We start from the raw sequence: 21,157 nt of genomic DNA on the forward strand, positions 1-21,157 counted from the left end.
CTGTAAATAATATGGCCTATTCAGGGGACAAACAGGTTTTCTCTGAAGGTGCAGTGAAGAGAATAAGGATGTAGAGATTCTGCTAATCATGGCGTGGGAGAGTCCATGAGAAAAATAGTCTGGAATGGAGGCAGGGGTAATCATCAGAGTGAGAGGAGCAGAACAGCAGTGTGGTATGAGTACAAGAGAGATTGATCATTTACCTGAAGACATGAGGGTTTGGTGGGTTGGCCCTGACAGTTCTTAGCAGCATTTCTAAGCACACAAACCTCACCAGATCCAACTGCAAATTGGAGGGAGGCCAGGCAAGTTGGAGTGCCCAAACTCACAGAAGTGTGGGGACATCGACCTCTGACTGTTTCTTTCTCTAGTGAGTTTATCCAGGAGATGATCCCTGCATAACAGAGCCTTGGCACCATCATCAGGCTGGTCCTCTTGGGGGGTCCGTGCACCAGATGCAGAGCAGCCTCTCTTTAGCCCTCACCATTGCCTGTAGACAAAGCTTATCAAGCTTTCTTGTTCAGTCCTTTTCTTTCCGAGTGGAATATTCTCAAAAGATGATGATGTGATGCTGTTTGGAGACCACTTCCTTTTCTCTGTGTTGTTTTGAATCAGAGGAGCTTACATTTTTCGAGGACAAAATGACAGAGGAATAATTGCCATCTGGCTCTTTGGATGAAAATCTGACAGCATTCAGAATTCTGCCCCAGCTCTCTCTGGCACCCAACCTGTGAAACCAGACTCTGGACCACAGCTTAACAGGCCACCTGCTGAGTGCATGCCCACAGTACATGGCTTCACAACTTCTCATTTGGACTGTTATTTAAAAGTACTTTTACTGAACATACCTGACTGGTTGCTTGAGGAGGTCTATAAAATAGATAAATATGTTTATATATCACTCCACATTCACACATTATAATTTATAACAAAACTATTACAAAAAATAGCTGCTCTAAGGATGTCTTACCCTAAGAAATAACTACTGCATTAATAGAGAGAAAAAGTACTTTCAAAATCTTAATTACCTAATTATTTTTTATTGTACTTAGATTAAGTATTTTTCCTGGGTGAGATAACAGCTCTTAAATAACCCTAAAAGTTTCTCAGAGTATGTGCCAGGAGATGGAGTGAAGGCACAGTCCTCATGTGGAAATGAGTTTGGAACTTGAGAAATTGATGGAAGTTTCTGGAATCTTGGGGAATGAAGGGCTATAAACACCAAAAGGATTAGCATTCCTAAGTCCTGCAGGCAGCATAGAACTCTGGTCCAATCTTAAAAGAGCAAGTGGATTTGCACTCAGGGCACAGAAATTACCTTATGACTGAATCAGAAAAAAAAAAGGAGAAACACTTGATCTTGAATTATTCTGCTGTTTTCTGATGTACTCATAATAATAAAGCTTGACAGAACTACCTATTTTAAAGAAAAAAAGACTATTTTTCTGACTAAAAATAAATAGTAAACTAACTGTGATTCTTTAAATAGAAGTAGTAAATTACCTAGATAAAATATAAAATATTTAAAACATTTTAGCAAAGGGAAGAATTATTTAATTAGAATCTTTTTACTACTCACACACCTTCCCTTAATCTATTTCCATAGTTACACAATACCCACAAGGGCTGAAACCATGTATGTTTTTATGTCTGTTTTCCATGTGCTGATACAGCTTCTAGCACATAACAGGTAAGTGATAAATAATTATTGAATGAATTATGAAAACTTTTGATTAGAACATTTTTTAAAACTGGTGTTTTTTGTTTGTTTTGTGTTGTTGTTTTGTTTTATTTTATTTTGTACTAGAGGCCCAGTGCACAAAATTTGTGCACTCTTGGGGTGGGGAGTCCCTCAGCCCTGCCTGTGCCCTCTCGCAGTCTGGGAGTCCTGTGGGCCTAAGCCGTCAGTCGGACATTCTTAGCGCTGCCACGGAGGTGGGAGAGGCTCCTGCCACCACCACTGCGCTCACCAGCTGTGACCCTGGATCTGGCTGAGTGGCACTCCCCCTGTGAGAGTGCACTGACCACCAGGGGGCAGCTCCTGCGTGAGCGTCTGCCCCCTGGTGGTCGGCGAATGTCATAGTGACTGGTAGTTCTATGTTTCGGTCATTTTGCATATTAGCCTTTTATTATATAGGATTAAATTTATTGAGGTGACATTGGTTAATAAAATTGTATATATTTTAAGTGTATAATTCTATGATACATCATCTGTATATTGTATTGTGTGCTCAACACCCAAAGTTAATTCTCCTTCCATCATCATACACTCAACATTCTCTATCCTTGCCTGCCTCCCCCTTTCCTTCTGATAACCACCATACTGTTTGACAAAGGAGTCAAAAACATACAATAGAGAAAAGAAGCCTTATTCAATAATTGGTGCTGGGAAAATTGGAAAGCCACATGCAAAAAAAATAAAATTAGACTGCTGTTTCTCCCAATACACAAAAATTAACTCAAAATGGATTAAATATATAAACATAAGACCTGAAACATTAAATTACATAAAAGAAAACATAGGTATTAAATGTGTTAAACTTACGGATCTTGGTCTTAGAGAGGATTTTATGAATTTGACCTCAAAGGCAGGGAAAAAAAGCAAAAATAAGTGAATGGAACTATATCAAACTAAAAAGCTTCTGCACAGAAAAAAAAAATGATCACCAAAGCAAAATGGCAACCAACCAAACTGGAGGAGATATTTGCAAACAGCTCCAACAAGGGGTTAATATCCAAAATATATAAAGTCTATTGTGTTTTTAATAAAAAAAATGTAACGCCTGAAATTATAGAACTCTTAAAAATTATTCAAACATTAATTGGTCAAATTATAAAAATCCAGGGATTATATCAGCAATAATTAAAATAGCCATTTCAACTCATTTTTGCATTTCCTTTTATTTCCTCTATTCACCACCTAATTGGGAATAACTTTGCACATATACTTACTTCAAAACTTCTAGAAGGCAGTAGCTATAGCTATACTGTAATGGTCCTATGGTTACCCTTTATGAATGTTTAAATTATCATATTTGTGTAAAAGTATTGGCATATTAATATGCTTTGAAAAAATGAATGCTTCATGGTTTCATTGTTCTGGATGTCTTTTTTCTCAATCATCAGTTAAAATTGTAAGATCAAAATTAGCTCGACAAAAGGATAAGATGTGTTATAAAGGAAGTCAACACACTTTTGATATACTCATTCTCTCATTCTGCAGAGGCGTTGTGAGCAGCTCTTCCTCATCATTCTTTAATTGTCTCCTAACTGCACTCCCAGTGACCTTCTATAATGAGTTTCTCTTTTGATGATCATTTCCTCCTCGCATTTGAAAATATCATAGCGTTCTAATTATTATTTTGTTATTTCATGATTTCTGGTAATTATCATTATTTACCTTCCTAAGTGACATTTTAAAAGAACATCTTTTTCTCATACTGCATTTTTTTTTCTTCATGACAATAAATGTCTCAGAAAAAAAAAAACATGTGCAAGTTATGGAATGTATAGATATACAAAACTTTTCTTTTGACATCCTCAGAACTGATTTAAAATGACCTAAGAAACTACAGCCCCTCTTGGCTGGCACACACCTGGCAAAGATTCACTCTCAAAGAGGCCTGTGCAATCAAGGCCATCTAAGTTGGCCAGGAGTTATTAAGTGAGATAGAACAGAGATCCATGAGCTTAGATTTCTCCATTCTCTTCATAACTAAAACTCAGTAAGCGCATAGATATATGTTGCAGCCACTCTCCTAGAAGGTAAAAGAATCTCTCCACTCACAGATGCTTAAACTAATTTTGCCAAGAGATTTAATCGCTTCATACTTCTCCGCTATCACTTATGTACTGAATAGTGATCTTGTAATTTATTACTTATAAGCTTTTGCCTTCTTTTCTAAATTACACTGAAAGCATCGGGCTCCTTTCATAGGATTCAGCCTAGTTAGTCACAAATTTATGTTTGCATTTGGCTCTTTATGATGGAATAGCCTTAATTATTATATCTGCTTTATTTGGGAAAGAAAATTTGCAACTGAAGGTCTAGAGACTTCATTCTCTTTCATCTCTGCTTTGGGATGAGTTTGCTTTAACTGGAGAGAGTAAATTTAATGAGTTCCTCTGAGATTGAGGAATGGAGACAATTTTAATTGAAATGCTCTGAATTGTAACTTTTATGAGAAAACTTTTAATCTGTATTTATATCATACAATAATGTCATCTTTAACTCAGTGTTGAGATGGAATTATATTTTCTTTACCTGTGCACATTTTGATAACAAAAACACAGAGCGTAAGTCTTTTGGTGACAAATTGTGTTAAATAATATTGTACATTTTAATCTAGTTATCCTTGCTTTCTTATTTTCTGTTATACTTTGTATTTTAATCAGTCAGGCCACAAGTGTATATTGAATCTTGCTATGCCCTCAATTTGCCCTTAAGGATTTTATAGCCTACTTCCACAATGAACCCCCACTTCTTCCAATAGATTGGCTGTAAGAATAAATCATATAGTTTTCCTTTGTGCTTATTGGGAATGGCTTTCAAGAAATTATTATTGCTCAGTACTCAAACTTCAGATAATATTTATCATGTTCATTCTTTAAACCTGAATTAAACACCTGGTGATATGTGGTGATTTAGAAAACAAATAATTGAATGATTGATTAGTAGTGTAGAATATTAGTTAGAATAGAACTATGTAACAGCACCTCTTGTCTTTGTAAATGAAGAAACTGAGGTAGATGTGTGGAGCACCAACCTGAATTACACAGCTTCTTAGCAGGAATTTTTTTTTTTAACTCAGGACCTTCAACTCCAAATTGCTACACCCGTTAGTCTGATGCAGTCTTGCCATGGCAATGATCAATTCCAGCTATTTGGCTGAGTTCTAATCTCAGCCTCATCCTCCTCAGCCAGAGCTCCAGAGAGCCAATATCAGATTTGCCCAACAAGCCTTACTGTCTCTGAGCCTCAGTCTCCAGGTCCCCCCAAAGAGGTAAAATACCTAATTTATAGATGTATTATATGGATTAAATGTAGTCATTTGCCACTTAACAATGGGGACACAGCCTGAGAAATGTGCTGTTGAGTGATCACTACCTCTTTGTGCAAACATCATAGAGTGTATTTACACAAACCTAGATGGTATAGCTTATTATACACCTTGGCTATATTGGTCCTAGGGACAAGCCTGTACAGCATGTTACTGAACAAAATAATAGGAGATTAAATCAAGCACAAGAGAAAATTATGCCATCAGGAGACAAGGTAAACACGGGATGTATAATGCTGCTGCCAGCGTCACATGACATAAGGTTTAACTGTAATTATTTTTTACTAGAGGCCCAGTGCACGGAATTTGTGCATGGGTAGGGTCCCTAGCGGCTGCTGGCTGCTGGCTGGGGCCTCCCTTCCCCAGCTGCTGGCTGCCAGCCGGGGCCTTCCTTCATTCCGTGCCACCCCCTGCTGGTCAATGCACGTCACAGCGGCGATTGAACTCCTAGTCAGTTGAACTCCCGAGGGGACACTTTGCATATTAGGCTTTTATATATATATAGATAAGTGCAAAGAGTACACCCTAAAATAAGAATAAGAAGTACAGTACAGTAAATACATAAACCAGTAACATAGATGTTTATTATCATTATCAAATATTATGAACTGTACATAATTGTATGAGATATTTTATTATTCAACTGGCAGTACAATAGGTTTGTTTACACCAGCATCACCATAAACACAGGGGTAAATAATGATGTTACAACAGCTATGGCTTCAGTAGGTAATATAAATTTTTCAGCTCCTATAATCTCATGTACCACCAGTCATATATGTGATGTGTTGTTGCCCGAAATGCTGTTTGTGATGAGGTTCATGACTTTATTTGCAATGAGCATTGGCTTCTTTTCTCAATTTTCTCATGTGGTTGCTGATGGTGATTTTGTGTGTGTGTGGTTTTAAAAGTTTTAAACAATAGGGAGACAGAGTTTTGTTCTCATGCCATATTTTTCCATCTTTGACAGGAAGTTTTTCCAGTTTTTAACTGTTGCCTTGATTTCTGTGTTTCTCTGTAATTAGACTTCATTCATTTAGATAGATTGATGATAGATCAATGATAGATAGATGGACAGAAAAATAGATATCACAACAGGTTCTGCTTCTTTGACTAATCTATAGCTCATTTTAGAGAAATCAGAGGATATATTGCATTCATAAAAGATCACAAGGCTATGGAATAAATGTTCCTACATTTGAGGAATATTAGTATCTAATTGACAATTACTACCTAATCCCCAGCAAAAAGGAGGAAAAGGGCCCACAATTATGTATAAAATGTGAAGTTTTATATAACTAGGGATGAAGAAAAGGTCCTAAAAGATTTCAGGAAGAAAAAAAAAAGTTCCTAATCAGAAGGAAGAATCTCAATGGCTTTAAAATTCTCAGTATTAACACTATAATATATAAAACAAAAGGAGAAAAAGGAGAACCTTCAAAATTCTGAAGGAAACCAGTTGCAAATCTAGAATTACATGTGCTATCATCTACATATATAAAAGGCTAATATGCTAAGTGTCTGACTGTCTGACTGGTCGCTATGACACACACTGACCACCAGGGGGCAGACACACAATGCAGGAGCTGCCATGACATGCACAGAGAAAGAGCGCCACAGGCCTGGCGCCCACAAAGCAACACTTAGCTTCCCCTAAATGGGACACAGGCTCCGCCACCACCCTGGAGCAACGGCCCACCAAATTGCAGCCGATGCTGCTGAGACCCCTTGGTGAAAAATGTGGCCCACAGGCCAGCCAGCCTGGAAATGGTCGCTGTGGGTGCCAGGTAATGATGTCATGTAGCAACACCCGGCTTCTTCTCCCTAGCAACAATTAGCCTCCTTGCAGTTTCTTCAGCCCAGGAGCATGACTTGCTTTATAGTCAGGTGGAAACACTTTACACTTGAACCAAATGTCTGTGAAGCATTTTCCTGTGCCTCATCTTATTTGATTCTCACAGAAGTCCTGGAGTAGGTAGATAGGAGACTCAGTGGAATCCCATTTTATTTTCATTAGCCGGAAAACGGAGATTTAGAAAGCTTAGAAACTTAACCCAATTGAAAAGAAGTAAGAAATGGTGGACCTTGAAAATAAGTTCAGGTTTTCTCATTGTACAGAATATAGTCAAACACTGCTGCAGTTAAATATTTTACCCTTTGTTCTCCCTGTGTGATCTATAATAATCTGCTTTGTGTTGACATTTATTTCTGTGTTTCTGACAATTACCTAAAAGAGAAGGTGGGGTGCTTCACTGGGCTGGTAAAAGTTAAGCTACATCAGCAAGCAGGTCCAATTAAGCAAGTTTATTCTATAAACATATATATAAAAGGCTATGTTGACTCACGCATGTGTGATACATATAAAGCTCTTGCTGGTGCAAATTGCACGCATATGTTTCCATCTGTCATCATTGATCATGAATTTGGTTGACACTTCTATTATAGAGAAGGGCGGATAGCAATATTAAAATATTTCTTCTAATTAATTTCCTTTCAATGTGCACGAATCCGTGCACTGGGCCAGTAGTAAAAATATAAGGATAGAATAAGGATATAAGGACATTTAGGGACATAATGGTTTCTAATCTACACTAATTTTATTAGTTAGCTAATGAAAGATGTTTTACAATGGGAATGAACAGTAAAAATAGAAAGGAGAGAGAGGGAGAGAGAGAATATAAAAAACAAACAAACGAAAACATACCAAAAAAAACAACACAAGAGATTTTGCATAGGAGTAAGGCCAGGAGGTTTGTTAGGTAAGATCTAAGGTCAAAGCTATGGACCAGGCATTGACAGCAACACATCCAGAATGAAGAAGGCAAATGGCTCCTGGAAAATTTAAGAGAATAAAATAATAGAAGAAACAATGTACTTAAAAGTTTTGAGTGAAAAATAAACAATTGATGGGGAGTTTTGTGGTTGAATTATTTTTTAATTATTATTAAAGTTCTTAAAAAAAAGAGCAACAGTAATGATGAATATTGACCCCATGGTGAAAGATAAGCACTATATAGAATTATAATGTGGTACATGGCTCAGCTGAGAATAGCACACATAGTCACATGCTCCTACCCATATTGATATAAGCATAGCTCCAAAGAACTGGTTCTACTTAAAATTAGTTAAACTCTGTAATAGGGTGGGGAGATGAAATGTACGTATGTGATATTGACAGAGGAAAAAAAAAAGCCTTAATATGCATAGTTTGCTGTAGGACTTATGAAATAATGACTAAACTAAAACCTGAAGAAAAAATAGCAATATATACATGTTTGTGCGTGTGCCTGTGCTTGTGTCTGTGTGTGTGTGTGTGTGTGAGCTAATTTGGTTGAAAGTGGATACTATGGCAAAAAGATAAATTAGTTCTTAACAAACTTTACGAATCAGTTAACTTTTAAAGCTAAGACATAAAGCTCAAGAAAAAAAAAAGAACGAACAAGAATAAGAAGAAAAGAAGAAGGTGAAGGAGAGGAAGAGAAGTCAACAAGGAGAGCCACACTGCGTAGTTATAAGTAATAAAGCAGAAACAAGAACATCGTCCACTTCCCCCCCTCCCACAACAAATGGAGAAATGGAAGTTTACTAAATTATTCAAAACATTAAGAAAACAAATCTTTTAAAAAAGTTCCAAGACTTTCAATGTTAATTAATATATAAAACTGGCAGTTATAAGAATATCATATCTTCTTTGTAGTGAGGAACATTTACTACTTTTAATTTTTTTGATATATTTTTCTTTAAAAAAATCTAACAATAGCCCTGGAAGATTAATATTTTTATTTAAATAATTCTTTATAATATGTTGAATAAGAATCTGTCCCTCAGCATTGGTAAACTTGTATCATTAATGGCGTATGCTCTTTAAGGCATTTGTTGATACTCATAATCAAAATACAATCAATATGAGGATGACTGTTACATTGAAACTATTTTACTTTTGATATCTCTATTTATATCTTATATATCTATATCTAATCATCTATTTCTAATCACTCAATTTAAAAACCAGGATCATTTCAGTGTCCCTCTTAATATGTAACTCAAATAATTTTTTCTTGAACTTATTTAGGATCAAAGCCTCTACATTTTCCTCATCATACTATAAAATGTAATTTCACTTGTCTTCTAACTATATACAATGTTACTAATAACAGATGATAAAATTATTATTTTAATCCTACTTTCACTCCTTTATTCTATTGAAAAAAGCATACTCCCCCAAATACTTGTCTTTTTATTTGTAGTTTTTTTCCCTAATATCTTTATTTTTGGTGATGCTATTCTATTGTTCCCCTTTACCAGTGTCCTCTTTATTTTCTTTGATAGTTTTGATCTCAGCTTCTCTATATGTTTCAATGAGATACATAATACTTTTTGATTGTGTTGCCTCATTTTTAGAAGTGGTAAAATTTCCAGACTATGACACTCTGACAGCTTATTATTTTTATGCAAAGGAAGGTGCTAACAGACCAAGTCAGACACATTTGACAGTAATGTTTCATTTATTTTGAGCCCATAAAAAAAAATGTTGTCACTTTCTGGGGAATGCACTGCATGGGAATTCAAGCACTTCCCATACAGTGGTTCTCAACTTTCTGGCCCTTTGAATATAGTTCCTCATATTGTGACCCAACCATAAAATTATTTTCGTTGCTACTTCATAACTGTAATGTTGCTACTGTTAGGAATCATAATGTAAATATCTGATATGCAGGATGGTCTTAGGTGACCCCCCGTGAAAGGGTTGTTCGACTGCCAAAGGGGTCGCAACCGCTGAGTATGAAGGGGAGAGAGAAAATGTAGAAATCTGATAATATATAAATTACAGATAAATTTTGAACAAGACTTTAAAAATGTGCTTTATCATTTCATAACAGAAAGAAACAACTTGTAATATATGTAAGTGGAACCCAAATATACCAATGATGAATGAAGCTAAATAAGCTTTAAAATGATTGAGCTGTTGAAGTGAAATATTTCTTGGCTTGATTTCTCCTGCTTTGTCACCAGATAATGATAATTTGGAGACTAACTATACAGTTGAAAAATTAAATCTGTTCACAAGCCCACATTGAAAACTGAAAAAGGATAGAACATTAATATTTCTATACAAACATCTATTTTAAACAGTCACTTCTCAATTTCTTTCATAGCAAACTCTTACCAACATCAATTCGTGCCCATAGATATATAATCTCCATTTTAAAGAACTGTGCTCAGAAAGGATATAAGTCAGTGATGGCAAACCTTTTGAGCTTGGCGTGTCAGCATTTTGGAAAACCCTAACTTAACTCTGGTGCCGTGTCACATATAGACATTTTTGATATTTGCAACCATAGTAAAACAAAGATTTATATTTTTGATATTTATTTTATATATTTAAATGCCATTTAACAAAGAAAAATCAACCAAAAAAATGAGTTCGCATGTCAGAGGTTCGCCATCACTGATATAAGTAATTCTTGTTATTTAATCCCTTATATGCTAAATAAAAAATACATAACAGTTTTAGTGTAAAAATTACCTATATAAAATAAATTTTTAAAAAATTACCTAAATCTCTAGATGTTAGATATAATAGTTACCTATTTTAAAAAGTGAAGTTTATATACTCAGAAAATGGAGACAAAGTCATTATCAATATTATTATAATTATGTGGTGGTTATTACTTCATGATTGTGTATTATTAATATGTAATGAAATAAGATCTGGCTTAATCTATGGTCAAATGTGCACATATTTTAATTTTCTCAACTATGTTTTTCTTCTTTAATAATGTGTGTGTTCTAGGTATTTTGCATTTCCAAATACATTTTTATTCAGGTCCTCAATCTCCCTGACCCACTTGCACCCCCACACATACCACCACCAACAACAACACTACCAACAAACCAAAACTCCCAAAACTCGTGGGATTTAAATTTGGAGTACATTTTAGGTAATCTTAATCTTGGTGTAGGACTTCTGTGAGTTGCCTACTTTTGTCCATTTATATTCAAAGTCACCCCTCTTTCCAACAACCACCCTGACCCTAACAGAGAATGTGATGTTTGTATTCTTGAATGACTATACGAAGTAACATTTTTTCATTCCTTCATCTCTTCTCACACATCCCCTTTTCCTTATAATCTCTTGAATAAGAAATCACTTATCACCTGGCCAGTGTGGCTCAGTGGTTGAGCATCAGCCCAAGAACCAGGAAAGAGGTCATGGTTCAATTCCCAGTCAGGGAACAATGCTGGGTTTGCAGGCTTAATCCCCAGTAGGGGGCATGTAGGAGGCAGCCGATCAATGATTCTATCTCACTCTCACTCCCCCTTCCTCTCTCTGAAATCTAACAAACACTCTAAAGACCTTAGAGTAATAACATTTTTTTAACATACACATTTTGTTTATTTGTTTGGATTTTTTTCTTTCTTTTTTTTTTCTTTTTTTCTTTTTTTTTTTTACAAAAAAGTCAAACCACATGACATTTTATAGATCTTAGGTCTCGGCATACTAAAACTTAAGAGGAGTTGGTAGCAATTGCAGTAAAAACTTCAGGCTTTGTAGATAAGAACATAAAATTTAAAAACCTATTCCCACAACTGCAATGAAGAAATTTTATAGTATGCCATTATTGGTGACTCACAAGTTTTGGTTTTATAACTTTAGAGAATCACTCATTCATTTGAAAGGCCTTGTCTCAGGAGATTTATCAATCTGAAGACTAAATTGTACAAAGAAAATGAATTTCCCTTTGATTGACAGATGTTTTAGTGAATGTGTAGCTTTAAAATTTTATATTTGTAGCCTTAAAAGTAGCTGAATCTGAAAGCTCAGCATTAAACATATCTATATACGAATTATTGAAATGCAACCATGGATGTTTGCATTCATTTTGGACACATAAATTTGAAAATAAAAATTTATTGAAAAGAGTAAAGACTACTATGCATTATCCTTCTTTTATTAAATAGGATTATGGAGTGGTCTATCAATCCAGTTCACAAGGTCTCTAGCTAATATGGCCACTCATGGGAGAGACATATAGGTCTTTAAAAGTTTTTCAGGTTTGATGGCTAGTTGCCAATTGTGGAAATGCATATTGGAAATGTCAGTCTCTCTTTTGTTTACTTAACATGTAACATAGGTAGAACAATGTTTATCTCAAAGTGTTGAACAAAAAGTGTATATAAAATGATTTAACGTGGTACTTTGTACATAGTGGATGTTCAAAAATCATTTCTCACAGACTTAGTTATTTTACATTGAAGGTAAGTTGCCTATTCTCCTAAGAAATCAAACCAAGAAAACGCATGACCCACTATTTTCTTTTTTGATTCCAAAAGTGAAACCCTTAATTTTGTTTTCTTTTTCTCCATTTAAATTGGAGAGATTTTTAGTCTGCTTCAGGAGTATGTAGTTTCTAATCAGTCCCTAGCTTTTTTACCTTGTCTATCAGCTCTCTGAGGTCAATGTCATTAGGGCAGAAGGCAGGGGAGAAAGAAAAGCTTCCACTTTTATGTGAGAGAATACTGCTATAAAAGCCACATTTTCTAACAAAAAAAAGAATTGCAGTAATTAAAAACAAATAAAATATTGCAAAATCAAAGCTTAATAAGGTGAAAAATGTAAATCTCTCAATTTTTAAAAATAATTTGATAAACTTTATTATTCTACTTATGATAAATAACCATTAATTAATTGGCACTAGAAGGATTTTTTTCTTAACATGAGTAAGTTACGCACACACACTCACTTAGAAACACATACACAGTACACAGTTGACATTTGTAATAGTTAAGCAGCAATCACACTAAAGTTTTTACCTGAGTAGTGCCTGTTTACACCAATGTTATTTATTATTAACTATAGAATAAAACAGTAAGTCAGTTATGCTGTACCCAAGAAGAAAAGTGTAAGAGGAGAACATAAATATTATTATTTGAAATACAATGATGTGTATCTTGAAAATACCTGATATGTACATATATGCATATGTGTTTATAATATAGAGTTATAGAAAATGAGTTTAGTAAGGTGACTGGTTGACAAATAAGTATAAAAATCAATAACTTTAGTGTGTGCCATTTAGAAAATGCAATGGAAGAATGATACTACTTATGGTACAGTACAGAAAAACATATACATAGAAAAAATTAACAAAAATACATAGGACTGAAAAAAAGAAAATTCTGTCAAACTCCACTAAAATCCAAAGGAATGAGCCCTGAAAAATATAAAAAAAATAACACTTCTCCAAAGGTGAACTAGTAAGTCAATATAATTCCAAAATTAAATGCAAAGTAACCATTTAATTAATAGTAAAATAAGTCTGAAGTTCACATAGAAAAATAAACATGTGATAGTCTAAAAAAGATAGTAGTCTAAAAAAGAATATGGTGAGTGAAAAAATGGCTCTGCAAAATATGTATTGCCACAGAGTTACAACATAAGAATTGGTAGAAAAGAGAAACAAATTCTTATGGAAGCTCCTAAATATTCACAGAAATAGTGCAACATTTTTGTGCATGGCAATTTAAGGCAAGAAGGGAAAAGACAAATTATTCTTTAAATGCAGTTCCTACAACTACCTAACCATTTGTGAAAAAAATACATGTGAGACTCTCCTGGTTTCTCACACAAAAACAAGTTCCAGATGATTCAAAAATTGTAATGAATTACATAAAAATAAAATGTTACTTGAATTCTGATTTCATGAATTAATTTTAAAAATAGTATTGGAATAGAAAGAACTTATTTATAAATATAATATGTAAATATGAAACAATGAAAGAAAAATAAAATCATCTGGATGGAAAAATATTAGATATATTTTGATCAACTCTAACATTATCTGTCTTTTAATTGGCACTTTAGGCCACTAACATTCAAAGTTTTATTGATAATGTTCAATATCTACCATATTTTGTTACTGTTTTCTATTTGTTGCCCTTATTCCTTGATGTATTTTTGTCTTTACTATTTTTCTGCCTTTTATTGTTTTAATTTGGCATCTTATATAATAAAAGCCTAATATAGAAATTCACCAAACAGCAGATGGACCAGCAGAATGACCGGTCACTATGACATGCACTGACCACCCCGGGGGCAGATGCTTAACACAGGAGCTGTCCCCAGCCTGCAGGCCCCAGGCCAGCCAAGGCAGGTGCCAGCAGGGGCTCCCCGATCATCCTGCCAGCAGCCCCGCAGAGGGAGGTGACCAGCAGCGGTGGAGGGGGGCAGGGCCAGCGAGTTTGCAGTGCCAGGCCGGCCAAGGCAGGTGCCAGCAAGGGCCTCCTGATTGCCCCGCCAGTCACCCCACAGATCGGCCCTGATCGCTGACCAGGCCTAGGGACCCTACCTGTGCATGAGTTTCATGCACTGGGCCTCTAGTCCCATATAATAAAACCCTAATATGCAAATAGACCAAACGGCAGCCTGTCACTATGATGCGCACTGACCACCAGGGGGAAGACGCTTAATGCAGGAGCTGTCCCCTGGTGGTCAGTGCACTCCCACAGGGGGAGCGCCGCTCAGCCAGAAGCTGAGCTCATGGCTGGCAAGCACAGTGGTGGTGGTGGGAGCCTCTCCCGCTTCTGCTGCAGGTGGGAAGTAAAGAGCGAGAGGTTCTGAACTGAGAGAGGGTGCAGGTCGGGCTGAGGGACCCCCTCCCTCCAGTGCACAAAATTTCATGCACTGGGCCTCTAGTTTTATATTTTTCTCTCCTTTCTTAGCATATCCGTTATAGTTCTTTTTTTTTTCTTTTTTACTTTTTTAAGTGGTTGCTGTAGAATTTGCAATATACATTTTCAACTAATCCAAGTCCCCTTCCAAATAACACTACATTACTTCATAGGTAGTGTGAATACCTTAGAATAGCAAAGTAATCCCAATTCCTTCCTCCCATATCTCCTGTCATTGTTGTCATTCACTTTATGTAAGCATACATAAGTGTGTGTCTATACTATATATGATATACACATAGCACACATAATCTATGTTGGCATTATATTTTGAATGAACTCCTCTAACAATTAATAGTAAGAAAAATAAAATGGTTAATGTTTTTATTTCATCTTCCCTTATTCCTTCTTCAGTGTTTTTCCTTCTTTATGTGGATTCGAGATTCTGACCTGTATCATTTTCCGTCTCTCTAAAGATTTCTGTTAACATTTGCTACAAGGCAGGTGTACTGGCAACAGCTTCCGTCAATATTTGTTTGTCTGAGGAAGTCTTTCTTTCTTCTTTAATTTTGAAGGATAATTTCACAGGGTACAGAAATATTTGTTGTTATTTTTCTCTCAACCATTTATTTCAGTTCATTCTCCTCTTGCTTGCATGGCTTCTGAGAAGAAGGCTGGTGTAATTCTGATCTTTGTTCTTCTGTAGGTTAGGTGTTTTTGGTGCTCTTCCCCCCACCCCACCCCGCTTTGAGTTCTTTCAGGATATTTTTCTTTATCTTTGATTTTCTTTAACTTGAAAATGACATCCCTAGGTATGGTTTGTTGTTGCTTGGCGTTTATCCTGTTTGGTGTTCTTTAAACTTCATGGATAGATGACTTGGTGTGACTTGGTATCTGACATTAATTTGGGTAACTTTTCCGTCATTGTTGTTTCTAGTGGTATTTCTTCTGGTACTCTCCCTCTGTCTTCTCGTTTTGTCATTCCCATTATGTATGTTATACCCTTTAAAACTGCAGTAATTGGATACTCTGTTCCAAACAGGTTGTGTTTTTGTTTTTTTTCTATTTGCTTTTGGTTTGAGGCTTCTAATAGTACCTGGTAGATCACCTCCAGGTCAGAGCTTATTTCCACAGCTGTGTCCAGTCTACTAATGAGCTCATCAAAGGCGTTCTTTATTCATGTCTCAATGTTTTTATCACTGGCATTTCTTGTCTTACGCCTTCATAGAATTTCCATCTCTCTGCCCTACATTGCCCATCTGTTCTTGCATACCATTTACTTTCCCTTAGCATATGAATCGCGTTTTAAATTCCCATTCTTAAGTCCAACATCCCTGCCACGGCTGGTCCTGATGCTCGCTCTGGCTCTTCATGTCGTGCTTTTTGCTGTTAGGTATGCCTTGCTTGTAATTTTTTCTTGATCGCTGGACATGCTGTGCTGGGTAAAACGAATTGCTGTAAATGGGCCTTTAGTAATGTGAGGATGAGGTGCAGGAGAGAGAGGGGAAGTGTTCTGCAGTCTTAAGATCAGGCTTTCATTGATCATAGCCTCCGGACTGTGAACTTCACGACACGTTTGCCCGTGTTTTCCTCACCTCTTTGGTTGAATAGGATGGCTCAGGTGGGCTGCATTTGTATTCTCCTCTCCCAGCTCAATTAGGCTCTGAGAATAGCCCCACAGGTGAAGTTCTGGTTAAAGGATTAACTAGTTTCACCGGAGGACAGACCTTATTAAGACAAACACTGGGCTCTGACCTGTTTGTCAAAATGGCTCCTTTCTCCTTCCCTTACTGGATGTACAAGAGGGTTTTTCTTCGGTATTTGACCTCAGAACCGGGTTGAGCTTCTGTGGGTAACTCTCCCCAGATTATTGGAGCCCCTAGCACTTGGTACCTTCCCTTTGGAGTGTTTAATGCTCAGACTTGTCTGCACTGAGCCTCCAGCAACTTGTCAACCTGCAGCTCAGGTTTTTCTCTCCTGGCACTGGTTCCCAAGCCCTCTCCACGCCTGGGTCTCTGCTCTGGTAAGCCTCAACTTTCTGTGTTCTCCTGTCTGCCCCTCTAATTTGGAGGGGCTGCGGGGGCGGGGGCAGCAGTTTCCTCTCTGCTCTCTCCTCTCTTATGGATCCAAGAAGAGTTCATTTTTCCGTCTGTTTGACTTTTTACTTGTTAGGATGATGCATGCAGAACTGGAAAGCAGAAGTGGTAAATTAGATTTCAATGAAGTAAACTTAGAAAATGTTTAGGACATTTGTACTTAAAGCTTTAGTGAAACAGCCAAAACCGGTTTGGCTCAGTGGATAGAGCATCGGTCTGCGGACTAAAGGGTCCCAGGTTCGATTCCGGTCAAGGGCATGTACCTGGGTTGCGGGCACATTCCCAGTAGGGGATGTGCAGGAGGCGGCTGATCGATGTTTCTCCCTCATCGATGTTTCTAACTCTCTATCTCTCTCCCTTCCTCTCTGTAAAAAGTCAATAAAATATATTTAAAAAAAAAAAAAAAAAGCTTTAGTGAAACAGTAGTTGTTGTTTTTTCCTAAAAACATACAAATTGTTTTTAAAAACACTGAATAGTCATTTTGCAGTGTAAGAAGTACAAATGATAAATGCATTTGAAGTTATTAATTGCATTAGTAATCAAGAAAGGCAAATTAGTGTATGAATAATATATGTGTCACCAGTAAATTTTGAAATACCATCCAATGCTTCTGAGCATGTGTGAAAATTACCAAACTTACTCTAAAGATATTCTAGCAATTCTCTTTGTAGGAATTATTCTTCCTTCTCCAAAAAGACATAACTAGGAATATATAAACAAAGATGTTCATTTCAACATTGTTTATAATTAAAAAAAATTAAAGTATATTTTCAGTGCAGTGGTCTAAATGGTGCTGCAATGAAATGATGTCAATCATTGGAAGTAAATGAAAAGATAGCTTTTTGTACAATTATGTCAGATAAAATCAAATTATACAGCTGTATGGATATTACACTCAGAATGCAAATGTTAGGAAACATACACCGAAAATCTATCTTGAACATATTTCTTTTTCCTAAATAAAGTAGTAACATAAGATGGCATAATCAAATCTTACTGCTAGTGCCGTCTGTGGAGTATGCTAACAGGTGACTAAGGAAATATACACTTTCAAAGCGTATTGTCTGTGTTAGAAAATGGAATGGTTTTTACACAGATGATAACCTTGCTTTCTCGCCCCCTGCTAGGGAAGGGTGAGCACGGTAAACCTTACCCCCTCACTGAAGACGACCACGATGACTCAGCTTACAGGGAAAATGGTTTCAATATTTTTGTCAGCAACAATATCGCTCTGGAGAGGTCTCTGCCCGACATTCGTCATGCTAAGTGAGTATCAGCATGCCAGTGCGGGGGGGTGGTTTCTTTTTGTTTAGCTAATTAGTTGTACTATGTTTAAGATGTCACTAATGTTTTTGCCCTAATAATATTATAGAAACTTTTCTATTTCATTGTCTTAAATAGGTCTGCTTTAAATTGGAATGATCTTTAAAATTCTAAAAGAATAGGGCCTCTAAAACTTAAGACATGTGTTTGTTATTGAGTCCACTGTATTATTTCCATTAAAAATGAAACGTTTTTAGATAATACTCATACCATTACATTTGATCACACAGAGTACGAAGCAAACAAGTTTTTTATTTTTTCTTGTGGTTAGTGCTGTCAGAATGTGTGTGTATATATACTTTCTATTAGCTTCATTCTTAAACCAGTCGTAGTCAGCGCCATTACAGTTACATCTTCCATGAAGAATGCCTGAAATAAATGGATCCATAATTCAAAAGTAATGGCAGTTGCTCAATTTTCTGTCACTTTATGAATTGCTTGTGGCTTGTCAATCGACAGTGAGTTCAGTTTTTACTGAATTAATAGCTAAATGTTATCGTGTAAAGGGAAACAAGAATAATCCCTCTTCTCTGTCCACACCTACCTACTCCTAACAGTGCTTAAAGTACATTGCTTTTTTCTCTTCGTTTATTATGGTTTTCTTGATAGCATACATAATGCCAAAAGTATGCCATAGAATATGATCAGAATTTGAAGTTGTGGAATTCTACATATTTGAGAAATCTATTCAACTATAATATGTTTAATTCTCCCCCACCTCACTTTTCCTTTGGCACCACTGTTATGACATAAAGTTAGAGAAAATAAAATAAGGGCAACTAATAAAAGTAGGAGTAGGAATTTAAATTAAACCAGTAATGTACAGTAAATAAAACTCTTAATTTTGTGCAAGAATAATTAACCTTTGCAAAAAAATATGGTTTGTATTTTACTTGCCCTATTGTGCCTTTGTAAATTCATTTTAAAATATAAAAGAATTACTGGCTTCCCCCTCAGGTTTTATGAGAATGTGCATTTCCCAATATAGTTAAGCAGAGGATTAATATGAAGAACAAATAAATTTTTCCCTAAACGAAATGCTTCATACATGGGTCTGGCCCTACCAGGTAGCCAAATTATTCCCAGGCCACCTGAAATTATCTACAGTAATTTCCACTGACCTAGAACATGTCTAGTTATGAGAAATTGTAATACCTAATTGTACACCATCAAAGATGCATTAAATTGCATTGTTGGCATAATAAATATGCTCAGAGAATAATTTCCATCCACCTCCTCTCCCACCCCCACACTTCCAATCTTTGAATGTGTGTTCAAGTGGAAAGAGTTGCAGATGGAGACAATGCGAAAATCACTGAAGTCAAAACACGGTTGATATTCCCATTCTCCTCAGAGACTGTTTCCAATTTAACTGCCACCTTTCGGAGAAAGATGTTCTTAGGCAATAATGGAAAATGAAATTTTAAAATGGAAAGAAAAATACTTTAGAAATTTTATTAGAGTCACCGAGATTGTAGTATCAGAGGACATTATTATAGATGTCAGGGAATAAAAATGTGGCTACAATATGTTCTGTGACCATATTTTTACTTATTTATTGAGGCTGGGTATCTAGAAGGACAAATAGTCACCTACTAGAATGATACCAACAAAGGAAAAAAAACTGAGAATGTTGGAGATAGATGACTACAAGGTGTTAAGTGTGAGATACAAAAATGATATTAACCTGGTTCCTCCATTTTTTTCTGACTCTCAGCGAGGCAGGGAGATCTGAAGTTGCCTCTGATTTTGTCAGGATCCTACAAGCAGGAAAACCAAGAGTCAAATTTGCAGGGATCCCACTGTTTAAAATCCTACACTTTTGACCTCATCTGTGCTTCTCAAAATGCAGGCACACATAACTGTAAGGGTGTGCAGCTCTGTGTAAATGGCACTTGAAATTAAAAAGCAACTTGACACCTATTCCAGTGTTATCAGTTTAATAGGCTGCAGGTGAATGGCCACAGCGTGTTTATATGGATGGGCTCTTGGAAGAGAATGCAAAATGTATGTGACTTGCAAGTGTTCTCTACCCATTTATAAATTCACATTCAGTAAAAAAAAAATCATAGTTCTAAAAAAGAATCAGTCTTACTTTTTGCAGCAGCATGGATGGACCTAGATGGTTTTATACTAAGTAAAATAACTTAGAGAAGTGGTTCTCAACTTTGGCTGCACATTAGAATCGCCTGGGAATCTTTTTAAAATCCTGATTTGGGGCCTCATCCTCCAGAAATTGCGTTTCTTTGTTACTAATGTTGTGGCCCCACCCCATAACAAAGAAACAGAATTTCCGGAGGATGAGGCCCAGAAATCAAGATTTTAAAAAGATTCCCAGGTGATTCTAATGTGCAGCCAAGGTTGAGAACCACTGACTTAGAGAAAGACAAATACCATATGTTTTCACTTATATGTGGAATATGAAGAACAAAACAAAACAAATGAAAAAAATAGAAACAGACTCATAGACACAGAGAGCATACTGACAGTTGAAAGATGGGAGGAGGGTTCGGAGGGCTGGGTGAAAAAGGTGAAGGACTTAGGAAGTACAAATAGTTATAGAATAGCCACATGGATGTAAATTATAGGGAGTATAGTCAGTAATCTGCCCTGTAAGTCATGTTTTTAGGTGTTTTGATTTTCTTAGTGCATATTCTAATGAACTGTGAAGAATTTTTAGAACATGAATGATTTCAGAAATTCCAAATCAGAAAGAAATTTGTCTTTTCTTCTTCACTAGCATTAAATGAACCACTTTTTTTGGCTTTATTATATAATTGAGTTAGTAATAGATTCCATAAAGTAGGAGCCATAGAAGAAGGAAAGTAAGTATGTTGGCCTGTGTGCAATGATTTGATCATCCTAATAATAAATTCCAAGCTTTTCATTAATGTTTTACCAAAATTGGTTGTATTTTTCTCAGCAGTTTTTTCACCTCCCAATTTTGTAAATTACATTTTCGTTTTCCGTACTATTTATGCTTTAGTATTGTCAAATTTTCCACT

At 36.0% G+C, this 21,157-nt stretch overlaps 1 protein-coding gene across 1 annotated transcript in view; it reads left to right on the forward strand.

Annotated features, from left to right (window-relative positions):
• Positions 1–21,157, forward strand: part of GALNTL6 (polypeptide N-acetylgalactosaminyltransferase like 6) — a 944,384-nt gene that overhangs the window by 367,143 nt on the left and 556,084 nt on the right. Inside the window, exon 4 of the mRNA XM_070415471.1 lies at positions 17,957–18,095. Coding sequence (XP_070271572.1) covers positions 17,957–18,095 — 139 coding nt within the window. The remainder of the gene's footprint in view (positions 1–17,956; positions 18,096–21,157) is intronic.

The sequence above is a fragment of the Myotis yumanensis genome, unplaced genomic scaffold (genome assembly GCF_028538775.1).
Source record: "Myotis yumanensis isolate MYYU_CA2020_CCGP unplaced genomic scaffold, mMyoYum1.0.hap1 SCAF_5, whole genome shotgun sequence".
NCBI classification, from domain to species: Eukaryota; Metazoa; Chordata; class Mammalia; order Chiroptera; family Vespertilionidae; genus Myotis; species Myotis yumanensis.